At 43.6% G+C, this 26,452-nt stretch overlaps 1 protein-coding gene across 1 annotated transcript in view; it reads left to right on the top strand.

The window, feature by feature from the left end:
• hdac8 (histone deacetylase 8) overlaps window positions 1-26,452 on the top strand; it is a 111,961-nt gene that overhangs the window by 50,637 nt on the left and 34,872 nt on the right. The window contains exon 9 of the mRNA XM_084312086.1: window positions 1,727-1,821. Within this exon, the coding sequence (XP_084168212.1) occupies window positions 1,727-1,821 (95 nt within the window). The remainder of the gene's footprint in view (window positions 1-1,726; window positions 1,822-26,452) is intronic.

Here is a 26,452-nt window from a genome sequence, read left to right as displayed (position 1 = left end):
CCTCGGCCAGTGGTCCGTGGAGCGTTAAAATACGTGCACGCAGGCGGCAAAAGTTCAGAAAAAGAGCTTGACTCGCCAACACTCTGCCAAGTCTCTGTGATGCACAAGAAATCCAAGTTACGGGTGATGAAGAAGTCGTCATCTATCTCCTCATCTCTCACCACCTCTTCCCCTTTGCTCTGCCTCCTCCATCTCTTCCTCATCTCTCTCCTCTCTCTCTCTTCCTCCTCTCTCTCCTCTATTCACACCTTTCTCATGTCCTTGTTTTTTTATTTGATCTCTCAACTGTAAGTAGAAATTAGAGTACACGGCTGATTAGTTGACTAATGGACCAAAAGGAATTATGTGTGTATGATTGTGTGGTGTATATTACCAGTGAATAGAACACAGCTAGCTAGACAGTCAGACCCCTATCAGTGAATAGAACACAGTGTGTATAGACAGTCAGACCCCTACCAGTGAATAGAACACAGCTAGCTAGACAGTCAGACCCCTATCAGTGAATAGAACACAGTGTGTATAGACAGTCAGACCCCTATCAGTGAATAGAACACAGTGTGTATATAAACAGTCGGACCCCTATCAGTGAATAGAACACAGTGTGTATATAAACAGTCGGACCCCTATCAGTGAATAGAACACAGTGTGTATATAAACAGTCAGACCCCTATCAGTCTGTGTCCCCAGTGGTCATAGTCCCCACTAGTTGCCATGTTGTGAACTGTTTTGAGGTTCATAATTCTTATTGCCTCCTATTGGCCATAGGGGGTATTGATGGTATTCAAGTTTGAGAATGTTTTTGTGAACTTTTGTGTTTGACCCAAATTCAAATGATTATTTGTTACTATTAGTGTGGAAGGAAGACACAATGGGAGCGTGCCCACCTGGGTAGAAAAACCAGATAAAAAGAATTGATGTTACATGTACATTTTGATTGTGTGTGTGTGTGCGCGCGCGGGAGAGACATAGAGAAAGAAGGGAGTGTGTGTGTCTCGATTCAGGTCATTGCTTTATTTATTTTTTTAAACTTTGGCCATTTCCCTGGCTCTTTTATACGTTTATCGCATTTATACTTGGTCAAGTTCGACCGACAGAAGCAGGCTGAAAGGGTTCAGATGGGGGGGAAGACACTCTGGGAAAGGCACGGCTGCAGTCCGGGATTCGAACTCGCTCAGCCCCAGATCCGTGACGAGCACGGTTGTCCACGGCGCTGAAATAGCACTCGCGGTACGTGGTGAGCTACTGGAGCTCCCGGTCATTGCTTTATTAGCATGTTAATTCATAGTGTTCATAATTCATCACAGACATCTTGGTCGGCAAACAACAGGTGATTGTGGTCATATTAGTAGACGAGACGCGTCATGAGAACACTATGAATCTAATAATAACTAATATTCTCTCAACCTTGTCTGTCTATCCCTTTCTCTGTCTATCTCGCTGTGTCTCTTTCTGTCCCTCACTGTCTGTCTGTGTGTGTCTGTCTCTCTCATTCTGTGTGTGTGTGTCTGTCTCTCTCTCTCTCACTCTGTGTGTGTGTGTGTGTGTCTATCTGTCTGTCTCTCTCACTCTGTGTGTGTGTGTGTGTCTATCTCTGTCTGTCTCTCTCACTGTGTGTGTGTGTGTGTGTGTCTATCTCTGTCTGTCTCTCTCACTCTGTGTGTGTGTGTGTGTGTCTGTCCATCTCTCTCCCCTCTCTCTCTCTCTCTCTCTCTCTCTCTCTCTCTAGGAGGATATCACTTAGCTAATACAGCTCGCTGCTGGACGTACTTGACTGGGGAGGTACTGGGGAAAACACTGTCCTCTGAGATACCAGACCATGAGGTGAGAGAGAACACACACACACACACACACACACACACACACACACACACACGCATAAGAGAGATAGGCTCACATACATGCATACATACATACTGTTCATACATACACACAAACATATATACACACACACACACACACACACACACACATAAGAGAGATAGGCTCACATACATATATACTGTTCATACATACACACAAACATAATACAGTATATACACACACACACATAAGAGAGATAGGCTCACATACATACATACTGTTCATACATACACACAAACATATACAGTATATACACACACACATAAGAGAGATAGGCTCACATACATACATACTGTTCATACATACACACAAACATAATACAGTATATACACACACACACACATAAGAGAGATAGGCTCACATACATACATACTGTTCATACATACACACAAACATATACAGTATATACACACACACATAAGAGAGATAGGCTCACATACTGTTCACACACACACACACACACACACACACACACACACACACACACACACACACACACACACACACACACACACGGCTTACATTGTATATCCCTACTCTCAAGTGCTTCCATTCATCATGCCATTACACACAGACACACACACACACCGCTGTGTTATATCTCTGCTGAGTCATTCCATCTAATCAAAGATGGCTGCCGGGTCCTCAATAAAGGGTTTTGTTTCCAGGTGACTCAGAGAGAGTGTGTGTGTGTGTTGGGGACATCTTGACAATTCCACTCTGTCTTCCTCGTGGCTGACAGAGAGAGGCTTATCTTCCCTCCTTCTCTCTGTCTCTCTCTCTCAATTCAATTGAATATTTCTTCATTGTCATGACAGAAAACCTATGTTGCCAAAGCAATGCAGTGCAGCAACTGAGGTAATATTTCAAACAAATTAACACATTTTATGAAATATCATCAATCATATCAACAACAATATAATACAAAACTGTTAAATAACAGTACAATGCAATTTATTTGATAATATAGGACAGAAAGGTTGTCCATAATATAGCAAGAATTTTTTTTGTAAAATAGTGTAGTAGTAATATTACTAATATAAAAGTAAATCGTTTAGTAGTAATATTACTAATATAAAAAGTAAATAGTGAAGTAGTAATATTACTAATGTAAAAAGTAAATAGTGTAGTAGTAATATTACTATTATAAAAAGTAAATAGTGTAGTAGTAATATTGCTAATATAAAAAGTAAATAGTGTAGAAGTTATATTAATAATGTAAAAAGTTAATAGTGTAGTAATATTAATAAAATAAAAAGTTAATAGTGCAGTAGTAATATTACTCATAAAAAGTGAGTAGACATGATAGAATGGAACAGGGTGGTTTTCATTTTACAGATCATATCTTTTGAATATTTACATTTCTTTACACATCTGATGACATTAGTCATAAATGGAGCTGCTTGCTCCAGTGTTTATATTCCTTCCCAACAGAACATGTTGCTTCGCTCTTTCTTTAAACAAAGACATTGTTGGAATCTTCACCACAATGCTTGGATATCTCTGACCATCTTGTACTTTTCACAAAACGGGAAATTACTTTGTTTCTATATATCTTGATTGACAGTGGGAGCTATGTTCGTTAGCTGACCATGTCTTTCTATGGAGCTCCAGCTCAACGGCCAGATTCTGGTCACTGACCCTGTATTTTATTAGGATGTGTCTTTTTTAGCGTCTTTGATTTTAACAAGAAAACTTGTGAGTTGGTATCCTCTTTGTAAATTATAACATTTTAATTTGCTGTGTTGTTTAATTAGTCAAATATAGATATTTAGTTGCTTTTCCTTTCAATTAGTTTTAACATTGAGTGACATTTATTTCCACCTTGTTCTTTAAGGCCATTTGATGTAAGAGGTCACTTTCTGTTAGGATCTGTAGCTCAGGAACACTCTGTGGTGGAAAGAGTTTGGGTCTGATAGGGTTAAATGAAATAAAGAGTTTGTGTCTGATAGGACCAGATGACATAACGAGTTTGGGTCTGATAGGACCAGATGACATAACGAGTTTGTGTCTGATAGGACCAGATGACATAACGAGTTTGGGTCTGATAGGACCAGATGACATAACGAGTTTGGGTCTGATAGGACCAGATGACATAAAGAGTTTGGGTCTGATAGGACCAGATGACATAAAGAGTTTGGGTCTGATAGGACCAGATGACATAAAGAGTTTGGGTCTGATAGGACCAGATGACATAAAGAGTTTGGGTCTGATAGGACCAGGTGACATAACGAGTTTGGGTCTGATAGGACCAGATGACATAAAGAGTTTGGGTCTGATAGGACCAGATGACATAAAGAGTTTGGGTCTGATAGGACCAGATGACATACCGAGTTTGGGTCTGATAGGACCAGATGACATAAAGAGTTTGGGTCTGATAGGACCAGATGACATAAAGAGTTTGGGTCTGATAGGACCAGGTGACATAACGAGTTTGGGTCTGATAGGACCAGATGACATAAAGAGTTTGGGTCTGATAGGACCAGGTGACATAACGAGTTTGGGTCTGATAGGACCAGGTGACATAAAGAGTTTGGGTCTGATAGGACCAGGTGACATAAAGAGTTTGGGTCTGATAGGACCAGGTGACATAAAGAGTTTGGGTCTGATAGGACCAGATGACATAAAGAGTTTGGGTCTGATAGGACCAGATGACATAAAGAGTTTGGGTCTGATAGGACCAGGTGACATAAAGAGTTTGGGTCTGATAGGACCAGATGACATAAAGAGTTTGGGTCTGATAGGACCAGATGACATAACGAGTTTGGGTCTGATAGGACCAGGTGACATAACGAGTTTGGGTCTGATAGGACCAGATGACATAAAGAGTTTGGGTCTGATAGGACCAGATGACATAAAGAGTTTGGGTCTGATAGGACCAGATGACATAAAGAGTTTGGGTCTGATAGGACCAGATGACATAAAGAGTTTGGGTCTGATAGGACCAGATGAAATAACGAGTTTGGGTCTGATAGGACCAGATGACATAACGAGGTTTGGGTCTGATAGGACCAGGTGACATAAAGAGTTTGGGTCTGATAGGACCAGGTGACATAAAGAGTTTGGGTCTGATAGGACCAGATGACATAACGAGGTTTGGGTCTGATAGGACCAGATGACATAACGAGGTTTGGGTCTGATAGGACCAGGTGACATAAAGAGTTTGGGTCTGATAGGACCAGATGACATAACGAGGTTTGGGTCTGATAGGACCAGGTGACATAAAGAGTTTGGGTCTGATAGGACCAGGTGACATAACGAGTTTGTGTCTGATAGGACCAGATGACATAACGAGTTTGGGTCTGATAGGACCAGATGACATAACGAGTTTGGGTCTGATAGGACCAGATGACATAAAGAGTTTGGGTCTGATAGTACCAGATGACATAAAGAGTTTGGGTCTGATAGGACCAGATGACATAAAGAGTTTGGGTCTGATAGGACCAGATGACATAACGAGTTTGGGTCTGATAGGACCAGATGACATAAAGAGTTTGGGTCTGATAGGACCAGGTGACATAACGAGTTTGTGTCTGATAGGACCAGATGACATAAAGAGTTTGGGTCTGATAGGACCAGATGACATACCGAGTTTGGGTCTGATAGGACCAGATGACATAAAGAGTTTGGGTCTGATAGGACCAGATGACATAAAGAGTTTGGGTCTGATAGGACCAGGTGACATAACGAGTTTGGGTCTGATAGGACCAGATGACATAAAGAGTTTGGGTCTGATAGGACCAGGTGACATAACGAGTTTGGGTCTGATAGGACCAGGTGACATAACGAGTTTGTGTCTGATAGGACCAGGTGACATAATGAGTTTGGGTCTGATAGGACCAGGTGACATAACGAGTTTGGGTCTGATAGGACCAGGTGACATAACGAGTTTGGGTCTGATAGGACCAGGTGACATAAAGAGTTTGGGTCTGATAGGACCAGGTGACATAAAGAGTTTGGGTCTGATAGGACCAGATGACATAAAGAGTTTGGGTCTGATAGGACCAGGTGACATAAAGAGTTTGGGTCTGATAGGACCAGATGACATAAAGAGTTTGGGTCTGATAGGACCAGATGACATAACGAGTTTGGGTCTGATAGGACCAGGTGACATAACGAGTTTGGGTCTGATAGGACCAGGTGACATAACGAGTTTTGGTCTGATAGGACCAGATGACATAACGAGTTTGGGTCTGATAGGACCAGATGACATAAAGAGTTTGGGTCTGATAGGACCAGGTGACATAAAGAGTTTGGGTCTGATAGGACCAGATGACATAAAGAGTTTGGGTCTGATAGGACCAGATGACATAACGAGTTTGGGTCTGATAGGACCAGGTGACATAAAGAGTTTGGGTCTGATAGGACCAGGTGACATAACGAGTTTGGGTCTGATAGGACCAGGTGACATAACGAGTTTGGGTCTGATAGGACCAGATGAAATAAAGAGTTTGGGTCTGATAGGACCAGGTGACATAACGAGGTTTGGGTCTGATAGGACCAGATGACATAACGAGTTTGGGTCTGATAGGACCAGATGACATAACGAGTTTGGGTCTGATAGGACCAGATGACATAACGAGTTTGGGTCTGATAGGACCAGATGAAATAAAGAGTTTGGGTCTGATAGGACCAGGTGACATAAAGAGTTTGGGTCTGATAGTACCAGATGACATAACTAGTTTGGGTCTGATAGGACCAGATGAAATAAAGAGTTTGGGTCTGATAGGACCAGATGACATAAAGAGTTTGGGTCTGATAGGACCAGATGAAATAAAGAGTTTGGGTCTGATAGGACCAGGTGACATAAAGAGTTTGGGTCTGATAGGACCAGGTGACATAAAGAGTTTGGGTCTGATAGGACCAGGTGACATAAAGAGTTTGGGTCTGATAGGACCAGGTGACATAAAGAGTTTGGGTCTGATAGGACCAGGTGACATAAAGAGTTTGGGTCTGATAGGACCAGGTGACATAAAGAGTTTGGGTCTGATAGGACCAGATGACATAAAGAGTTTGGGTCTGATAGGACCAGATGACATAAAGAGTTTGGGTCTGATAGGACCAGATGACATAAAGAGTTTGGGTCTGATAGGACCAGGTGACATAAAGAGTTTGGGTCTGATAGGACCAGGTGACATAAAGAGTTTGGGTCTGATAGGACCAGATGACATAAAGAGTTTGGGTCTGATAGGACCAGATGACATAAAGAGTTTGGGTCTGATAACGAGTTTGTGTCTGATAGGACCAGGTGACATAAAGAGTTTGGGTCTGATAGGACCAGATGACATAAAGAGTTTGGGTCTGATAGGACCAGGTGACATAACGAGTTTGTGTCTGATAGGACCAGGTGACATAACGAGTTTGGGTCTGATAGGACCAGGTGACATAACGAGTTTGGGTCTGATAGGACCAGATGACATAAAGAGTTTGGGTCTGATAGGACCAGATGACATAACGAGTTTGGGTCTGATAGGACCAGATGACATAAAGAGTTTGGGTCTGATAGGACCAGGTGACATAACGAGTTTGTGTCTGATAGGACCAGATGACATAACGAGTTTGGGTCTGATAGGACCAGATGACATAACGAGGTTTGGGTCTGATAGGACCAGGTGACATAAAGAGTTTGGGTCTGATAGGACCAGGTGACATAAAGAGTTTGGGTCTGATAGGACCAGGTGACATAAAGAGTTTGGGTCTGATAGGACCAGATGACATAACGAGTTTGGGTCTGATAGGACCAGATGACATAACGAGGTTTGGGTCTGATAGGACCAGATGACATAAAGAGTTTGGGTCTGATAGGACCAGATGACATAAAGAGTTTGGGTCTGATAGGACCAGATGACATAAAGAGTTTGGGTCTGATAGGACCAGATGACATAAAGAGTTTGGGTCTGATAGGACCAGATGAAATAACGAGTTTGGGTCTGATAGGACCAGATGACATAACGAGGTTTGGGTCTGATAGGACCAGGTGACATAAAGAGTTTGGGTCTGATAGGACCAGGTGACATAAAGAGTTTGGGTCTGATAGGACCAGATGACATAACGAGGTTTGGGTCTGATAGGACCAGATGACATAACGAGGTTTGGGTCTGATAGGACCAGGTGACATAAAGAGTTTGGGTCTGATAGGACCAGATGACATAACGAGGTTTGGGTCTGATAGGACCAGGTGACATAAAGAGTTTGGGTCTGATAGGACCAGGTGACATAAAGAGTTTGGGTCTGATAGGACCAGGTGACATAACGAGTTTGGGTCTGATAGGACCAGGTGACATAACGAGTTTGGGTCTGATAGGACCAGGTGACATAACGAGTTTGGGTCTGATAGGACCAGATGACATAACGAGTTTGGGTCTGATAGGACCAGATGACATAAAGAGTTTGGGTCTGATAGGACCAGATGACATAAAGAGTTTGGGTCTGATAGGACCAGATGAAATAAATAGTTTGGGTCTGATAGGACCAGATGAAATAAAGAGTTTGGGTCTGATAGGACCAGATGAAATAAAGAGTTTGGGTCTGATAGTACCAGGTGACATAACGAGTTTGGGTCTGATAGGACCAGATGACATAAAGAGTTTGGGTCTGATAGGACCAGATGACATAACGAGTTTGGGTCTGATAGGACCAGATGACATAAAGAGTTTGGGTCTGATAGGACCAGATGACATAAAGAGTTTGGGTCTGATAGGACTCAGCCCTGGACGCCAGGTTAGAGGAGCTCCTGTTGATGCAGAATGTTCTTGCAGAATTCTAGATGTAGTAATTCTGCTGGGTTTTTATCCCATGTTTCGTAGTTACTATTTTTCTAAAAAGGTCCCCAGACTTTATGGCCACACAATAAACTAGGTTGAATTGTGGATTCAAATATGTTCTTTTTCTTTTTTGAATTATCTTTTCCCCCCTTCTTTTTCCGTTTTTCCTCCCTCCCAATGTTGGTCGTTATGCCAATTCCCAATCCCCTTCCTGGTCGTTGCGCACTCTACCCCCTACCGTCGGTCTGGGAGGGCGGAGACTATCACATGCTTCCTCCGACACATGTGTACCCAGCCCACCACTTCTTTTCCCCTGGCAGCGCGGACTCTCACTGGGAGAGTGTAACGTGTGGAAGGGTCACACTACCTCTCCTAGATCCTTCCCTTGCTGTGCAGGCGCCCCGACCGAACTGTAGGAGTCGCTGTTTACAACGACCCGGACGCGTCTATTCTTATCCTAACGGATTTATGTTTCCGCGTTTGCGTTTTGCAAATCTGATTGGCCACTGACGTTTCTGGTGCGATCTGATTGGCCACTGACGTTTCTGGTCATGTGACATGTGCGCCCAATCGCGTGACGCGCCCATTTCCGCCTCGAACAGCAGCAAACTACCTAACGCCTAGTTTATCACTGGTTAAGCTTAGGCGACTCTTTCGAAGTTGGTTAAGGTTAGAGTTTGGAATCAGGGCTGGCGTTCTATCGCCATGCTCTAAGACAAAATCTACCCTTAACACATTCCCTGCCACGCTTATATTCATCAATGTTTGATCACTGCCACCAGTCTAAGCCTATGGAGATGTTTACCTTCTTTGCAGGGCTATAACTTTTTAAATTGTATTGCTAAATTGACATTACTATGGCCCATTCAACATCGATTATCTATCGTTCAGGATGTAGGAACGTTTTACTTTTTCATTCATAGATTCATACGAAAATACCGTCTAGAATATAAATATGTTTTTATTGTTTTCTGCAGTAATTCCTAGAACGTGAGATATAGGCATAAACGCATATATAGATTATCAAATGCCGTTTGTTGGCGATACACGCTATATTAAAAATTTCAACTGTACATGATCCTAAATGTTATGACTTATCATGTGCGGATGAACGGGGGGGGGGGGGGGTCGTTTATAATTCCGTGATCGTCAGTAAATGCTTTATGTAGTATGGGTGATATATTGATCAGAGCAGTTTGCATGGATAATAATAAACAAATGCTCTGAAAATGACGTCAGCGTCCTCTAGGGCTGGGCAATATGGCCAAAAACGTTATCGCGATAAAATTATAAAATAATTTTCATATAACTCGATATCGATAATTATCGTCGATATAATGTCTGTCAAGTTTAATTAACTTTTTATGCCCGGCGCCGATGGACGGGCTATTAATAGACTTGTTTTTCTGCTGTGAATGTCTCGAGTTGATGTCGTCATCAGTCCGCGCACGTTAGCAGTTAGCCAGAGCGAGCAGTGTATCCCATGACAATGTACTAAATAAATATCCCTAAAATACTCTGTTCCGCCACAATACATTGCAACGACGTCCACCATATACCACACACTACTATAACCGTGGCATCAGAATTCACGCCACATACATACTCGGCACGTAAATATATAAAATAGCGCCGTGCAAGCTAAGTATCCTAGCCAGCTTCGTTTCCAAGCGATGTATTCCATGACAATGTACTAAATAAATATCCCTAAAATACTCTGTTCCGCCACAATACATTGCAACGACGTCCACCGTATACCACACACTACTATAACCGTGGCATCAGAATTCACGCCACATACATACTCGGCACGTAAATATATAAAATAGCGCCGTGCAAGCTAAGTATCCTAGCCAGCTTCGTTTCCAAGCGATGTATTCCATGACAATGTACTAAATAAATATCCCTAAAATACTCTGTTCCGCCACAATACATTGCAACGACGTCCACCGTATACCACACACTACTATAACCGTGGCATCAGAATTCATGCCACATACATACTCGGCACGTAAATATATAAAATAGCGCCGTGCAAGCTAATTATCCTAGCAGCCTTGAGTCCTGAGCTGTGGTGCGTAAGCACGTCATCACGTAACGTTGGTTGTTGTTAGTGAGTGTGCTGAGCCGAGGCTGAACGGAGCCAAACTTGGAAAATCGATATCGAAACTTTGCGACCACGTTTCATGTTTATTTCGAGGAAATAATTTATTGCGATATTTATCGTTATCGTTTTATCGCCCAGCCCTAGCGTCCTCTTACCGTTCGACGATGAGACTGGAGGAAAAAGATCCCACTTATTTGACGGCGATCTCCTAAATCCATTTCCGGTTTGTATAATCATAAAACGACCAAATCGTATCGATTATTGCGTTATGGCAGCGATCGCTACACACGGACGTGTGTCTACAGTCCCGCAACAATATGCGAGTGCCGGACGCATTTGCCAGATGCACCGGAGATCTCCAGAGATCCACTTCCAGTTGCAACTCGCCGATCATCCACCAGGTGGCAGTATTGAAGCGTTGCAGAGTTGTGCAGGCTCCCACTGCATCAGACCAGACTCCGTGAGGGAATTATGAATAACATGGCGAAAAAATTAAATATGATCTCAATAACGTCGTACGCCGTGGAATGGCAGAATTTGCATGAACTGGAAACACGTCGTAAGCCGTTTCCGGCGGTGGATGTGTTAACCAACTTCGAAAGAGTGCCTAAGCTTAACCGGTGAAAGAACTTGCAGTCACACGATTGGCGCGACCAGAAACGTCAGTGGCCAATCAGAGCGCAAAACGCGAACGCAGAAGCATAAATCCGTTTGGATAAGAATAGACGTGACCCGGACCCACCCACCGGCTTCCCTCCCGCTGACTCTGCCAATCGAGCCAGTATGACGGCCGGCCAAGCCGGAGGCAACGCTGACAGCCGGATTCGATACCAGTGTCTCTTGTGTTAGTGACAAGCGCTTAGTCCGCTGCGCCACCCAGCCGCCTGGATTCAAATATTTTAAGCGAAATTGTTATGGGGGGGATGGAATTTAGAGATGTTTTTTTCTAATTGCATAATAGGCTCACCGTGCTTTTTCTGTAAGAGAGGTGATTGCTATGTTAAAGCTCCCTGATGAGCTTCTTGTCAGTCCTAGATAAGTGTATCTGGTGCTGTGTGTAAAGATGTTCTCTCCTGGTGTGAAGTGTTTCCTGTAGCTGGTGCTGTGTGTAAAGATGTTCTCTCCTGGTGTGAAGTGTTTCCTGTATCTGGTGCTGTGTGTAAAGATGTTCTCTCCTGGTGTGAAGTGTTTCCTGTAGCTGGTGCTGTGTGTAAAGATGTTCTCTCCTGGTGTGAAGTGTTTCCTGTAGCTGGTGCTGTGTGTAAAGATGTTCTCTCCTGGTGTGAAGTGTTTCCTGTATCTGGTGCTGTGTGTAAAGATGTTCTCTCCTGGTGTGAAGTGTTTCCTGTATCTGGTGCTGTGTGTAAAGATGTTCTCTCCTGGTGTGAAGTGTTTCCTGTAGCTGGTGCTGTGTGTAAAGATGTTCTCTCCTGGTGTGAAGTGTTTCCTGTAGCTGGTGCTGTGTGTAAAGATGTTCTCTCCTGGTGTGAAGTGTTTCCTGTAGCTGGTGCTGTGTGTAAAGATGTTCTCTCCTGGTGTGAAGTGTTTCCTGTAGCTGGTGCTGTGTGTAAAGATGTTCTCTCCTGGTGTGAAGTGGTTCCTGTAGCTGGTGCTGTGTGTAAAGATGTTCTCTCCTGGTGTGAAGTGGTTCCTGTAGCTGGTGCTGTGTGTAAAGATGTTCTCTCCTGGTGTGAAGTGGTACGCGTTTCCCTGAGATCTGGCTTTCTTTTGGAAACCGTCTCTTTCTCTCTCTCTTCCCCTATATGTGTCTTCCTCTCTCTCTCTCTCCCTCACTCTTTCTTTCTTCCTCTCTCTCCATCTCCCTCACTCTCTCTTTCTTCCCTTCTCTCTCTCTCCCTCACTCTTTCTTCATCTGTCTCTCTCTTCCTCTCTCTCTCTCTCACTCTCTCTTCCTCTCTCTCCCTCACTCTCTCTTCCTCTGTCTCTTCCTCTCTCTCACTCTCGTCATCTCTCTCTCCCTCACTTTCTTTCTTCCTCTCTGTCTCTCTGTCTCTCTCTCTCTCTCTCTCTCTCTCTCTCTCTCTCTCTCTCTCTCTCTCTCTCTCTCTCTCTCTCTCTCTCTCTCTCTATCCCTCCATCTTCTATCTGACTTGTTTTCATACACAGTATTCTCACGGGAGGGAGAGTGCAAACACACTGGCGATGTATTCCCCTCAGCTCAGATACAAATTGGATCGTAATATGTTCATGCTTTTTTGTTTTGGTTTGAACTTGGCCCGCGATTCTGCTGCAGTCCACTGCTAACCAGCTCTCCTGGCCTCATTATGCTAACGGCCAAATCAAATGATGGGAAGTCACTGCTCTTTGAGCTAATCAGTAACGGCAAAGATGGGACACTGTCATAAACCTCTCTCTCTCTCTCTCTCTCTCTCTCTCTCTCTCTCTCTCTCTCTCTCTCTCTCTCTCTCTCTCTCTCTCTCTCTCTCGTTCTCTCTCTCGTTCTCTCTCTCGTTCTCTCTCTCTCTCGTTCGCTCTCACTCACATACACACAATGAGTCTCTTTCTCCACTGGCTGATTTCAGGGCCTCGTCTTGGTCAAACGTAATGAATGGCTGTGTGCGTGTGTGATTATGAAGGCACCTCTTGTTTCTTCTAGCCAGTCTTTGTGGCCCTAAATAGCCTTTGACCTCATTTAAGGAGCACTCACTGAAAACAAAGCTACTGTTGGAGAAAGCAGCTGCTTTCACACAGCTGTAACACACACACACCTTACATGCTGTTTGTGTCTGTTCAAGTGGGGGGGGTTGTGTATATGTGTGTTGCTTCCTCTGCCCATGTGCGCTGGGTTTGATAAGAGCGGCATTTATCCATGATTTCCAAGCAAAGCTGAAGTTCCAACAGCGACAAGGAAACAATCACCGCCTTTGTACCTCCTGTGTGTGTGTGTGTGTATGCGCGTGCGGGAGAGGGAGTGCCTACGTGCGAGCGCTTACGTTAGTAGTGAAAGATTGTGATACGTTTGCACACACAAAAGACAAACCGTGGGCGTGCAGGCATGTGTGCGTGCCTACATAGTTTTATCCATGGACACACGCGCGCGCGGTCATCGAGTGAAACTCCTCTAAAACACAAACATTACTCACCTGTGGCAGTCTCGCCATACTGTAACATGCACTGCTTGCCAGACTAAATATCACAGATAACCCAAACAATAGCCCTGTTAATTTCTCTCTTGTTGTCCTCCGATATCTTATAAAAATACTGGTCCAAGGGCCTTTTGTACGTCTGAATGGGGAGTTGAGCCACGGGGTCGAGAAAGTCATTAACCCCCCATCGACTGGCATTGTGCGTTAGCGGTTAGCTGCTCCCTATTGACCTCCATTGTGCGTTAGCGGCGGAGCTAATCTGCGTGTGAATCGGGGCGGCTGAAGATACGAGGCCGGCTAAGAATAACCACAGAGGGCAGCAGTCGGAGGGGCTCTGTGTGGAACCTAGCTGCGGTTTGGGCGGGGTATCGTTCGGCGGGGAGGGGGGTGGGGGTGTAGGGTGGTTGGGTGGTCTTAACACAATGATACTAAGGCTCAGGGGGAGCACAAATGAATGGAAGCGGATACCGACCAGCTAGCCTATAGCTTAAAACTCCAGGAGAGGTATTTTTTGGCCAACAGCTACTAGGCTACCTGATCCATATCCGCTTCCATTAATTTGTGCTAAGCTAGGCTAGCTAGCATCCGTATAGCTTTCTACTGAACACACAGAGATGGTATATGATATTTTGGCGATAAGCGCCCTAAACGATACGCGGCCAGCGTGTTGAGGTACATTTTAGAGGCACAGGCCACTAACCCTACTACCCACAGGCTCTACACAGTCAGACAGAAGGCACTAACACTACTACCCACAGTCTCTACACAGTCAGACAGAAGGCACTAACACTACTACCCTCAGTCTCTACACAGTCAGACAGAAGGCACTAACACTACTACCCTCAGTCTCTACACAGTCAGACAGAAGGCACTAACACTACTACCCACAGTCTCTACACAGTCAGACAGAAGCTACTAACACTACTACCCACAGTCTCTACACAGTCAGACAGAAGGCACTAACACTACTACCCACAGTCTCTACACAGTCAGACAGAAGGCACTAACACTACTACCCACAGTCTCTACACAGTCAGACAGAAGGCACTAACACTACTACCCACAGTCTCTACACAGTCAGACAGAAGGCACTAACTCTACTACCCACAGGCTCTACACAGTCAGACAGAAGGCACTAACACTACTACCCACAGTCTCTACACAGTCAGACAGAAGGCACTAACACTACTACCCACAGTCTCTACACAGTCAGACAGAAGGCACTAACACTACTACCCACAGTCTCTACACAGTCAGACAGAAGGCACTAACACTACTACCCACAGTCTCTACACAGTCAGACAGAAGGCACTAACCCTACTACCCTCAGTCTCTACACAGTCAGACAGAAGGCACTAACACTACTACCCACAGGCTCTACACAGTCAGACAGAAGGCACTAACACTACTACCCTCAGTCTCTACACAGTCAGACAGAAGGCACTAACACTACTACCCTCAGTCTCTACACAGTCAGACAGAAGGCACTAACACTACTACCCACAGTCTCTACACAGTCAGACAGAAGGCACTAACACTACTACCCTCAGTCTCTACACAGTCAGACAGAAGGCACTAACTCTACTACCCACAGTCTCTACACAGTCAGACAGAAGGCACTAACACTACTACCCTCAGTCTCTACACAGTCAGACAGAAGGCACTAACACTACTACCCACAGGCTCTACACAGTCAGACAGAAGGCACCACTAACACTACTACCCTCAGTCTCTACACAGTCAGACAGAAGGCACTAACACTACTACCCACAGGCTCTACACAGTCAGACAGAAGGCACCACTAACACTACTACCCTCAGTCTCTACACAGTCAGACAGAAGGCACTAACACTACTACCCACAGTCTCTACACAGTCAGACAGAAGGCACTAACACTACTACCCACAGTACATACACAGTCAGACAGAAGGCACTAACACTACTACCCACAGTCTCTACACAGTCAGACAGAAGGCACTAACACTACTACCCACAGTCTCTACACAGTCAGACAGAAGGCATTAACACTACTACCCACAGTCTCTACACAGTCAGACAGAAGGCACTAACACTACTACCCACAGGCTCTACACAGTCAGACAGAAGGCACTAACACTACTACCCACAGTCTCTACACAGTCAGACAGAAGGCACTAACACTACTACCCACAGTCTCTACACAGTCAGACAGAAGGCACTAACACTACTACCCACAGTCTCTACACAGTCAGACAGAAGGCACTAACACTACTACCCCCAGTCTCTACACAGTCGGACAGAAGGCACTAACACTACTACCCACAGTACATAGACAATAAAACAGAGGCTACTAACCCTACTACCCACACACAGTACATAGACAATAAAACAGAGGCTACTAACCCTACTACCCACAGTACATAGACAATAAAACAGAGGCTACTAACCCTACTACCCACAGTACATAGACAATAAAACAGAGGCTACTAACCCTACTACCCACAGTACATAGACAATAAAACAGAGGCTACTAACCCTACTACCCACAGTACATAGACAATAAAACAGAGGCTACTAACCCTACTACCCTCGGTATCTACACAGTCAGACAGAAGGCACTAACACTACTACCCACAGTCTCTACACAGTCAGACAGAAGCCACTACTAACCCTACTACCCACAGGCTATGCTTTTAGAAGCTACTGTTCAGTAGGTTTTCCCCAGTGAAGGTTCACGCCTGCACGACTGTACAGATAAGGGCCATAGAAAACGTGTTGGAAGTAAAACGCTGCTGCAGACACAAGACGGGAAGGAAAAGTCTCTCTGGTCCCAGATTGGCAGCCCGGGAAGTGTCCCGCCCCTTTTACTTCCTACTTCCTCCTTTCCTGTGGAGCCACTTCCTCTCCTGAACCCCCCCCCATCGCTGTTGCCGTCAGGGATGTGTCACAACGCTGGGCTCAATTACCGGAAATATGGTCTGGAAAGACTCTGGGCTAGATCCACAAAGAATGGATTGCACGGAGCAAGTTGCACCCTTACATGGGGGACCCTGATGTAAACAAGACGAAAGTCTTTCTCAGGTCTGCATCCCCTTAACAATTGTGTGTATTGAGCCGTACTGTATTGTACCCATTCTGAAATCTGTTAATAACATTTTCATTCAATCAATCACCGTTCAGATTGATTGATTGAATGAAAATGTTATTAACACTTTGATCGCCATGGTTAAATTCATAATTTACCATCCCTAGCCAGCTCTATTTGTCTATGGAGAAGTTCCCCTTCTTTGCAGGGCTATAACTTTTTAAATTGTATTGCTAAATTGACATTATTATGGCCCATTCAATGTCCTATATCTATTGTTCAGGGTGTAGCAACGTTATACTTTTTCATTCACATATTCATACTAAAATACGGTCTAAAGTATAAGTATGTTTTTATCGTTTTCTGCAGCTTTCTCCAGAACTTGATTTATAGCTCCAAATGCATTATATTGATGATCAAATACAGTTTGATAGCGATCGGTGCCAGATAAAAAATGTCAACTGCACGTAGTTCTAGAAGTTACTACGTATGATCTGATGTTGACCGGATGGGCGGGGGGTCATTTATAGTTCCGTGGGCAACGTTATATCATTCATCTAGTGTGGGTGATATGATCATTAGAGCAGTTAGTATAGAGGACATTAGAAAATAACGCTGAAACTCACCGTAGCTTTCTCGCGCCGTTGGCAGATGAGCGTGGAACAGAATTTTTTCTATTATGGGATGGAGAAATACCCGATCCATTTCCAGGTTGTATAATAGTATATACGTCCAAATCATGTTGTTCATCGAGTTATTGGCAACGGATCGCTATGTATTGTGTCGAGCTCGAGTCCCGGGACCTATAGCGAGTGATCGGACCGAATTGAAATGAGCACCAGCTTCTACATCCTGTTTCTCCCCTGGGCGATCCCCCGATCGGCCACCAGATGGCACTCTTAAACCGTTAGAGTTTCTGTAGCTGGTGCTGTGTGTAAAGATGTTCTCTCCTGGTGTGAAGTGTTTCCTGTATCTGGTGCTGTGTGTAAAGATGTTCTCTCCTGGTGTGAAGTGTTTCCTGTAGCTGGTGCTGTGTGTAAAGATGTTCTCTCCTGGTGTGAAGTGTTTCCTGTAGCTGGTGCTGTGTGTTAAGATGTTCTCTCCTGGTGTGAAGTGTTTCCTGTAGCTGGTGCTGTGTGTAAAGATGTTCTCTCCTGGTGTGAAGTGTTTCCTGTAGCTGGTGCTGTGTGTTAAGATGTTCTCTCCTGGTGTGAAGTGTTTCCTGTAGCTGGTGCTGTGTGTAAAGATGTTCTCTCCTGGTGTGAAGTGTTTCCTGTAGCTGGTGCTGTGTGTAAAGATGTTCTCTCCTGGTGTGAAGTGTTTCCTGTATCTGGTGCTGTGTGTAAAGATGTTCTCTCCTGGTGTGAAGTGTTTCCTGTATCTGGTGCTGTGTGTAAAGATGTTCTCTCCTGGTGTGAAGTGTTTCCTGTAGCTGGTGCTGTGTGTAAAGATGTTCTCTCCTGGTGTGAAGTGTTTCCTGTAGCTGGTGCTGTGTGTAAAGATGTTCTCTCCTGGTGTGAAGTGGTACGTGTTTCCCTGAGATCTGGCTTTCTTTTGGAAACCGTCTCTTTCTCTCTCTCTCTTCCCCTCTCTGTGTCTTTCTCTCCCTCACCCAGCAGTGAACGCTAGCTCGTTAGCCAGTTATCACAGAGACTACTTCCATTGCCTTCCACAATGCCTTGTGCGGAAGTAACGTTAGGTCAAAGAGGGTAACAATTAAAGTAGTTGGCGCTGTTGTGTGTTAATGTAGCACTTGTGTTACTACCAGTAACAGCTGTTTGCCACAGGCACAGTTCTAGGTTCGAATGCGACAAGGAGTAATATACACAATTAAAAGAATAGTAGACCAGAGGCAGAGTTATAACAATAACCGGTGTTTTAATTAAAAGCGCGCTAGATAAACCGTAATAATACATACATACGTAAAGTACAAGTTATGCTTTGAAGTATCCCTTTTAGATTAGGTCAGTAACCTCTTCTTGCGGGAGGGTTAGGTCGATATCAAGGCCTAGGTCGATTGGTAACTCTATATTAGTTTATCAGGGAATGCAAATACCTTATTAGGTGAATTGGCCCTTTAAACCCTTTTTCTTTACAGGAAGTGATTTAGCTATAATCGATATGTCATCTAGAATGTTCTATTATGACATCACCACAAACAGGAAGTGATTCAGCTATAATCGATATGTCATCTAGAATGTTCTATTATGACATCACCACAAACGGTCTAGAAGGTTCTATGTTCTAGAACAGGGGTGGGCAACTTTGTATATGGTGAGGGCCACAAAATTTCCACAATCAATCTGCATTGTTTATCGGCAGTCCCGCCAGTAGTACCCCATCACTCAAATAGCCCATAATAGTCACAGATGTGATAAATAAGGTATATAAACAATTATAATTTGTTGTAACTTTGTTTTTATTCCATTTAAAATGCATTTAGTAATGCAATTTCAACTTTATGAATTTATAAACGGCTGAATTTAAAAGTATTGCTGTGTAACCCCAAATATATACAAAAATGATCAATTATAATTAAGCCTTCTAATAAAATAAATGTATGAACTTAAAGCCCACTGCTCAACAAACACAAAGCAGCATTCCTGCTGCATTTCACTACAACAGTAAATCAAAAGTGCAATAATAAATGATTTTGTTAAATGTATAAACTTTTATCCTGCTACTAAACAAAACATTATAACACTGAAATGCATGTTATGGATATGAAGCACTCAGGAATGTTTTGTTTAGTAGCAGGATAAAAGTTTATACATTTAACAAAATAATTTATTATTGCACTTTTGATTTACTGTTGTAGTGAAATGCAGCAGGAATGCTTGTTTGTGTTATAGTGTTATCTGAACACTACAAAAGTAAACAAGTAAAGTAAAGTGCAATACTACATGCCTCCCATTGACCCTTTATCAAACTGGCATGACATTCACCCTCGCCCCACAGTGGGTCAATAATGGTTATAATAATAATAATAATAATAATAATAATAATAATAATAATAATAATAATAATAATAATAATAATAATAATAATAATAATGGTCCCCTCTCTACACCTCTTCATCATCTCCTTCCCCCCCTCTACACCTCTTCATCATCTCCTCCCCCCCCTGTCTTTAATGAGACACTTGCTATCAGGGAACAAAATAAGTACCAGCCAACCGCCAATGGCTGGTAAAAAATCTGCCTGGCTGGTAGTTTTTAAAATCTACCAGCCAAATGGCTGGTAAGTCAAAAAGTTAAGTTTGTTCCCTGAGAGCAGAGCTACACAGCAGTGCGCCTATTTTGCGAGCCGAAATAAGTCTGTGGTTTTTTCTTCTTCTCACAACGGGTCAAATGCATCTAACATGCATTGCATCGTCGCCATTCCTTTATGCCCACATCGCCAGAAATGAACGTTATGTTAGCGTAAGCTAACAAGCTAATCCTGATCAGCGGCAGGGCCATAGAGAACAGCAGACAGTGTGGACTGTGGAAAGGGAAATGGGGGGGGGGGGGGGGGCACTCTCCCTTTCTCTGTGTGTGTGCGTGCGTTTGGAAAGATGATGACGTCACTAGTCAGGACTCAGGAGAGGAGTATATTGTAGTAAACTGAGGATTACTGAGGATGCACAGATAATGTTGATATTCAAATATAAAAAGGTTTCGAGAGGAGTGGAAGTTTGAAGACAGACTAGACTACAATATGATGCGGGGGTGGCGAGTTGAAACAGTGTGTGTGTCCCCGACCCCACTTCTATGTTTCAATAAATTATTTGCATTTAAAACTATTAACGCTGACTCATTCCTTCAGTCCACTCAAAATTATGCTAATATTCCTTATGTTGTTTATGATATTAATTGAAAATAGCATATGAGAGTATTATATAGTAATAATAACACATGGCGATATACTAAAAAGCTATTTTTAATTTTTGGCTGGTAAAAAATCTGCCTGGCTGGTAGTTTTTAAAATCTACCAGCCAACTGGCTGGTAAGTCAAAAAGTTAATTTTGTTCCCTGCTTGCTATTGTTGGCGCACAATAGCAGGAATGTCAACTTCAATGTTTGTGCATGCGATCTGCATCAGATGAAATAATGTTTCATCTGACAGCCTGTTTCTCTCCTTTGACTTGATGTGCTTCATGTTTGAGAAATTGCTCTCACATATGTATGTGCTCCCAAACATACTGGCCATAGAGAGGGCAACGTCCCTGAGGAGTGGGAAGCGGGGCTCAGGTAGCAGTTTCCAAAACAAAATTCCCCTCTCATTTCTCTTTGCTTGAAAAAAAGGATCTGACTGTAGCTCGCACAGTTCAAGCTGCAGTTTAAGGTGCGAAGTGATATCCGTGAGGAAGGCCATGTCACAGAGAAACGCTGTATCTCTGAGTTTAGTGCAGTATGCGCTTGTGTCGCTCGTCAGTTGCTCATCCAAGAATGTGGGGATTTCTTTACGCAGCGCAAAAAACCTCTCCAAGCACTTCCCACGGCTCAGCCATCGGATTTCTGTGTGTAGCTGCAAGTCGCCATAATCAGTGTCCATCTCTTCCAAAAAGGAGACAAACTTTCTATGGTTTAGTGACCTGTTGCCTCCACAAATTAGATTGGTAACCTTGGTAACCAAATCCATAACATGGCTGTAGTCAAGCTTCTTGGCACAGAGAGCCTCCTATATCAGATACAAAAAAAAAAAAACGATTTAATGACTCGCATATAATTTGACTACACTCGACTCGCATTGGTCATTATTAGTGACCCACAATAGATGGAAATTATGTTAGCGAACTTACCTGATGTATAATGCAGTGCAGCATTGGACACTCAAGGCCACTCTGCCTTAGAAGCCCGGCGAATCCTGTGCGTTTTCCTTTCATTGCCGGTGCTCCATCGGTAACAACAGCCGACAGTTTATCAAAACCCCCATATTGCTGCGGCACTTTCAACAGCGTTGAATATGTCCACACTAGGGCTGACTCCTATTAGTCAAATAGTCGACTAATCGATCGAAAGGAGCCATAGTCGACTGCCAACTCTTCTTAGTCGAATTTTTTTATTTTAATTTTATTTTTTTATATTGGCCTGGGGCCGCATGGAACGTCGGTGAGGGCCGCATGCGGCCCGCGGGCCGCCAGTTGCCCCTCCCTGTTCTAGAAGGTTCTATTATGACATCATACAGTGGTTAAGCCTTTACTCTCTAATTCTTATAGGAGAATATCCGTATCCATATATCAAGTTAAATCAAATCAAATACAAAATACAATATCAAAATATCAAAATAACACAAGATGAACGGGATCGACTCCCTTGGAAGTCCTTGTAGTCTCGTTCAGTTCAATCCTACCGGACTGTTGGTGTAGCAATAGTTGAGCAATAGTTGAGCATCATGGGTATTCACATCAGGCTGGCATTAGTCTGGAGGTATATCAAATGTTCCGGGGTTGGCTCGCCATCGGGTATCTATCCAGCTGAGCACGCTTGGTGATGGGTGATCTGGACTGCTCCGGGATGCTGGTTGAGACTTGCTGCTTTCAGTCGGTTGGTTAGTTGGTCCGTCTGGTCGATGTTGCTGGTTCGGAGGTCGAGGCGGAAAGAGAGCTGGCTGTTGGAGAGCTAGCTGTTTTTATAGGAAACCAAGATGTTCCGGAACGTTCTATATGACATCATAGGATGACATCACAAAGGTTCCAGAATCTTCTATCATGACATCATACGCTGGTTCTAGAATGTTTTACGTTCTAGAAAGTTCTTGCCTACTGGCATTAACTATTTATGTCCCTATGATAGTTATGATAATTATGAATCGGAACCCTGGGTTACATTCTCCCCTTCTATCCTAATGCACGTCCCTGTGCATATTATCCCAGGACTACATTATCACAATCCTATGGGGTTCTGGGGAGTCTGGTCCTAGAATGTTTTACTTTCTAGAAAGTTCTTACCTACTAACATTAACTATTTATGTTCCTATGCTAGTTATGAATCTGGACCCTGGGTTACATTAAGGTTTACCATACTGTATGTAGGCCTATGGACAATGCTGGAAATTTATTCCAAATGAATTCCCTGATGTGAAACATATTCCCACACACTCGTCCTTGATTGGCTGTGACTCCTTGCACCCAATGACAGGCTGATCGGCCCTGTAGTATGCAAAATATAGCGAGCATACACACACACACACACACTGACCCGACTCAAAATATTATGTTCGCCTCCGGGGCTATGCCCCCTGGTGGTCATAATTAAGGTCCAGTTCCATTCAGACAAAGACTCTCACTGGAATGGTCGTGACCATAATTGTATTTATTTGTATTAATTCCATCTGTGTTTACTCTGCAATGACGAGTCATAATGGCTGCCGTTAGGGATGCACCAATCCGATATTGGTATCGGTATCGGCCACCGATATCAGTAAAATAGCTGGATCGGGTATCTGTAAAAAAAGAAAAATCGGATTTTTTTATTTTATTATTATTTTTTGTTTTAATAAGAAATAACCATTCAGTACATTTATATCTGTGTTAATTTGTTACATTTAGTTTAACTAAGTTAGGAAAGTAATGTTTTAAGTCGAGCCTGATGTTGCCTTGTTGCACAAAAGAATGATCCCAGTCTCTTCCACACAGTGACAGTGAGGCGTACAGTTTATTAATTGAATGAATGAAGTTTATTTTCCGTCTTTGTTTACAACAAATCAAACAGACTTGTGATCCTTATACAATTCTTAAAAACAAAATATACAAAAATAATTTAAATAAAACGTGGATAATTTTTTTTAAATTTTTTTAAACTTTTTTGGAAGAAAGAAATTGGACTATCGGATCGGTATCGGCCTATACCCAGGTATCGGTATCGGGACTGAAAAAGTTGGATCGGTGCATCCCTAGCTGCCATGAAAAGGGCCTATTGGGAAGAGCAAGGAGCAGCGGAAAAGCGGCCAGAGTGAGTTAAATCCCTGCATGTTGTCGCAAGGCATCACTCAAAAAAGTTTACTTGTCTCCAACACCCCCCCCCCCCCCCCCCCCCCCCCGCCTGGTCCCATTTTGTGTACAACCGATATAGTGATACGTGCGGTATATCGATATCAAAAAAGCCCTTCTGAATATCATGATACTACTTCTTTTCCATATCATAGAGGAGAGAGGGATACAAGGAAAAAGAGGTGGGAGACGGAGAGAACAAGATGGAATGAGAGAAGGACAGAGAGAAGAAAGAGAGTGAAAAGAGAAGAAGCTGGGAGAGACAGAGAAGAGAGTGAGACATAAAAAGAGAGAGGGGAGAGACCTAGACGGAGAAAGAGAGACAGACCGACAAGAGAGAGATAGTAGTCGAAAGAGAGAGAGAGAGAGAGAGAGACAGGGAAAGTGAGAGAGTGGTACGTGCGCTCTGATCTGGGCCCGCGGACATGTGGTCTTTCCTCTTTTAAAAACATTAGGTGAGACAGCGGCCAGCGTCCTCCTCTCTGGAGCGCAGCAGCCTTCATAACAACAGTTTGACACATTACTTAGATCCTGCTGATAGCTGGGAAAACAAACAGGCTGTCATCACACAACATACAGCTGCACACACACACACACACACACACACACACACACACATCCACTCACTCAAAACTGGTCACACACACACACACACACACGTACACACATACTCGTACATACACTCACTCAAAACTGGTCACATACACACATACTCGTACATACACTCACTCAAAACTGGTCATGTACACACACGCACATACACACAAACGCACAGAAATCTACACACACACACACAGAGCTTCTCACACAGACATGCTGTGCACAAACGCAACAACACAACACATTCCCTGCTCCAAGGCTCGTCTTTCTCAAAACAAGCAAGCAGTGCAATCAAACAGACAGAAGGTCTTCTAGGTCTGGATCACACACCATGGTAAATACCCAGACTGCACAATATTCATCTGTTTATCTGACCACAGATCTGAGATTGCCCTCAGCACAGCTCTGTCTGTCTGTCTGTCTGTCTGTCTGTCTGTCTGTCTGTCTGTCTGTCTGTCTGTCTGTCTGCCTGTCTGTCTGTCTGTCTGTCTGTCTGTCTGTCTGTCTGTCTGTCTGTCTGTCTGTCTACGTTTGTCTCTCTCTCACTTTCTGTCTCGTTTTTTACATGTCTCTCTCTCGACTACTATCTGTCTTGTCTGTTCGTCTCACTCTCTTTCTGTCTGTCTCTCTTTCTCTGTCTCACTGTCTGTCTCTCTTTGTCTGTCTCTCTCTTTCTCCTTCTCTCAGCTACTAGCTCCTCTTTTCATGTCTCTCCCCTCTCTCTCGGCTACTATCTCTCTCTGTCGCTCTCTCTGTCTCTTTTTACGTCTCTCTCTTCCGTCTCTCCCAGCTTCTATCTTTTCCTCTCTTCTCTCTCCTCTCTGTTCTTCTCTCGTTCTATCTTGTTGATGTCTTCCTCTCGTTCTCCCCCTCTCTCGTCATCTACAGGCGTCCGTGAGTCTCAGGAGAGCGGAGCGTTTGTCGTTGTTGAAGCATTTGTTTTGGCTCAGTCTCTACGACGCTCACAGTGGAATTGAAATGCACTGAATAATGACTATGATGTTAAAGTGCAGACTTTGAGCTTCAATTTGATAACATGAAACATAATATGAATGCAGAGGAGGAGGAGGAGGATGATGAAGAATATTGTCTTTGAATCCTCAGGGGCTGGACAACATAACACTCAACTACATACCCCATGCTGTTTGAGTGATGTCTGATGGAGAGAGTCCACTGTACACCTTAAGTCCCATTGAGCATTGATCTCTGTTAGCAGGAAATACTAAATACACACACACACACAACTTAATGGTTGCAGACTTATTATTAAAGGATTTGCAACCAAATATTAAACATACTGTAACAGCTGTATTTAAGTTGATGTTCATTTGTATATAATTTATAATGTAATAACAAAGTGTGTGTGGGGCGGCTACCATTCCTACATGGTTCACCTGATAAGGATGTAAACACACTCAAAGTCGAGCTGAAAATCTGCACTTTAACCTCAGTCATTATTCCATTTAATCACAAACCATTGTATATCGATCTGTAACTGTTTGAGCTTGTTTTCTTTGTTTTTATTTTGGTGTTTATCTTTTGGGTTCTTTGGTGATTTACCCTGTTAGCTTTGTTTTTATCCCGTCTCCTGTCGTCTCGACGTCAGAACTCCAATGTGTTGCAGTACAGAGTCAAGACAACAACACACTTTCACTGTCTTAAGACTAACAGACTGGACTGTCTTGTGTGTCTGCCATCTGTCTCTGTCTGTCTCTGTCTTAAGACACATTCTCACTGTTAATGGACTGGAGTGTCTCGTCTGTCTCTCCGTCTGTCTGTCTCTCTTGTCTGTGTGCCTCTCTCTCTCTCTCTCTCTCTCTCTCTCTCTCTCTCTCTCCCTCTCCCTCTCTCTCTCCCTCCTCCATCCTTTCTCTCCATGGTCATCCAAGCCAAACACAGCAGGAGTGTGTGTGTGTGTAGTTGTACAGTGGGAGACAGCGGGGCTGTGTTTGCTGGTCTGGACACTGGACAGAGCAC

Source organism: Notolepis coatsorum, assembly GCF_963971535.1.
Source record: "Notolepis coatsorum genome assembly, chromosome: 4".
Lineage (NCBI taxonomy): Eukaryota > Metazoa > Chordata > Actinopteri > Aulopiformes > Paralepididae > Notolepis > Notolepis coatsorum.
The sequence above is the reverse complement of the archived record's forward strand: the minus strand, read 5'-3'. Positions and strand labels throughout refer to the sequence as shown.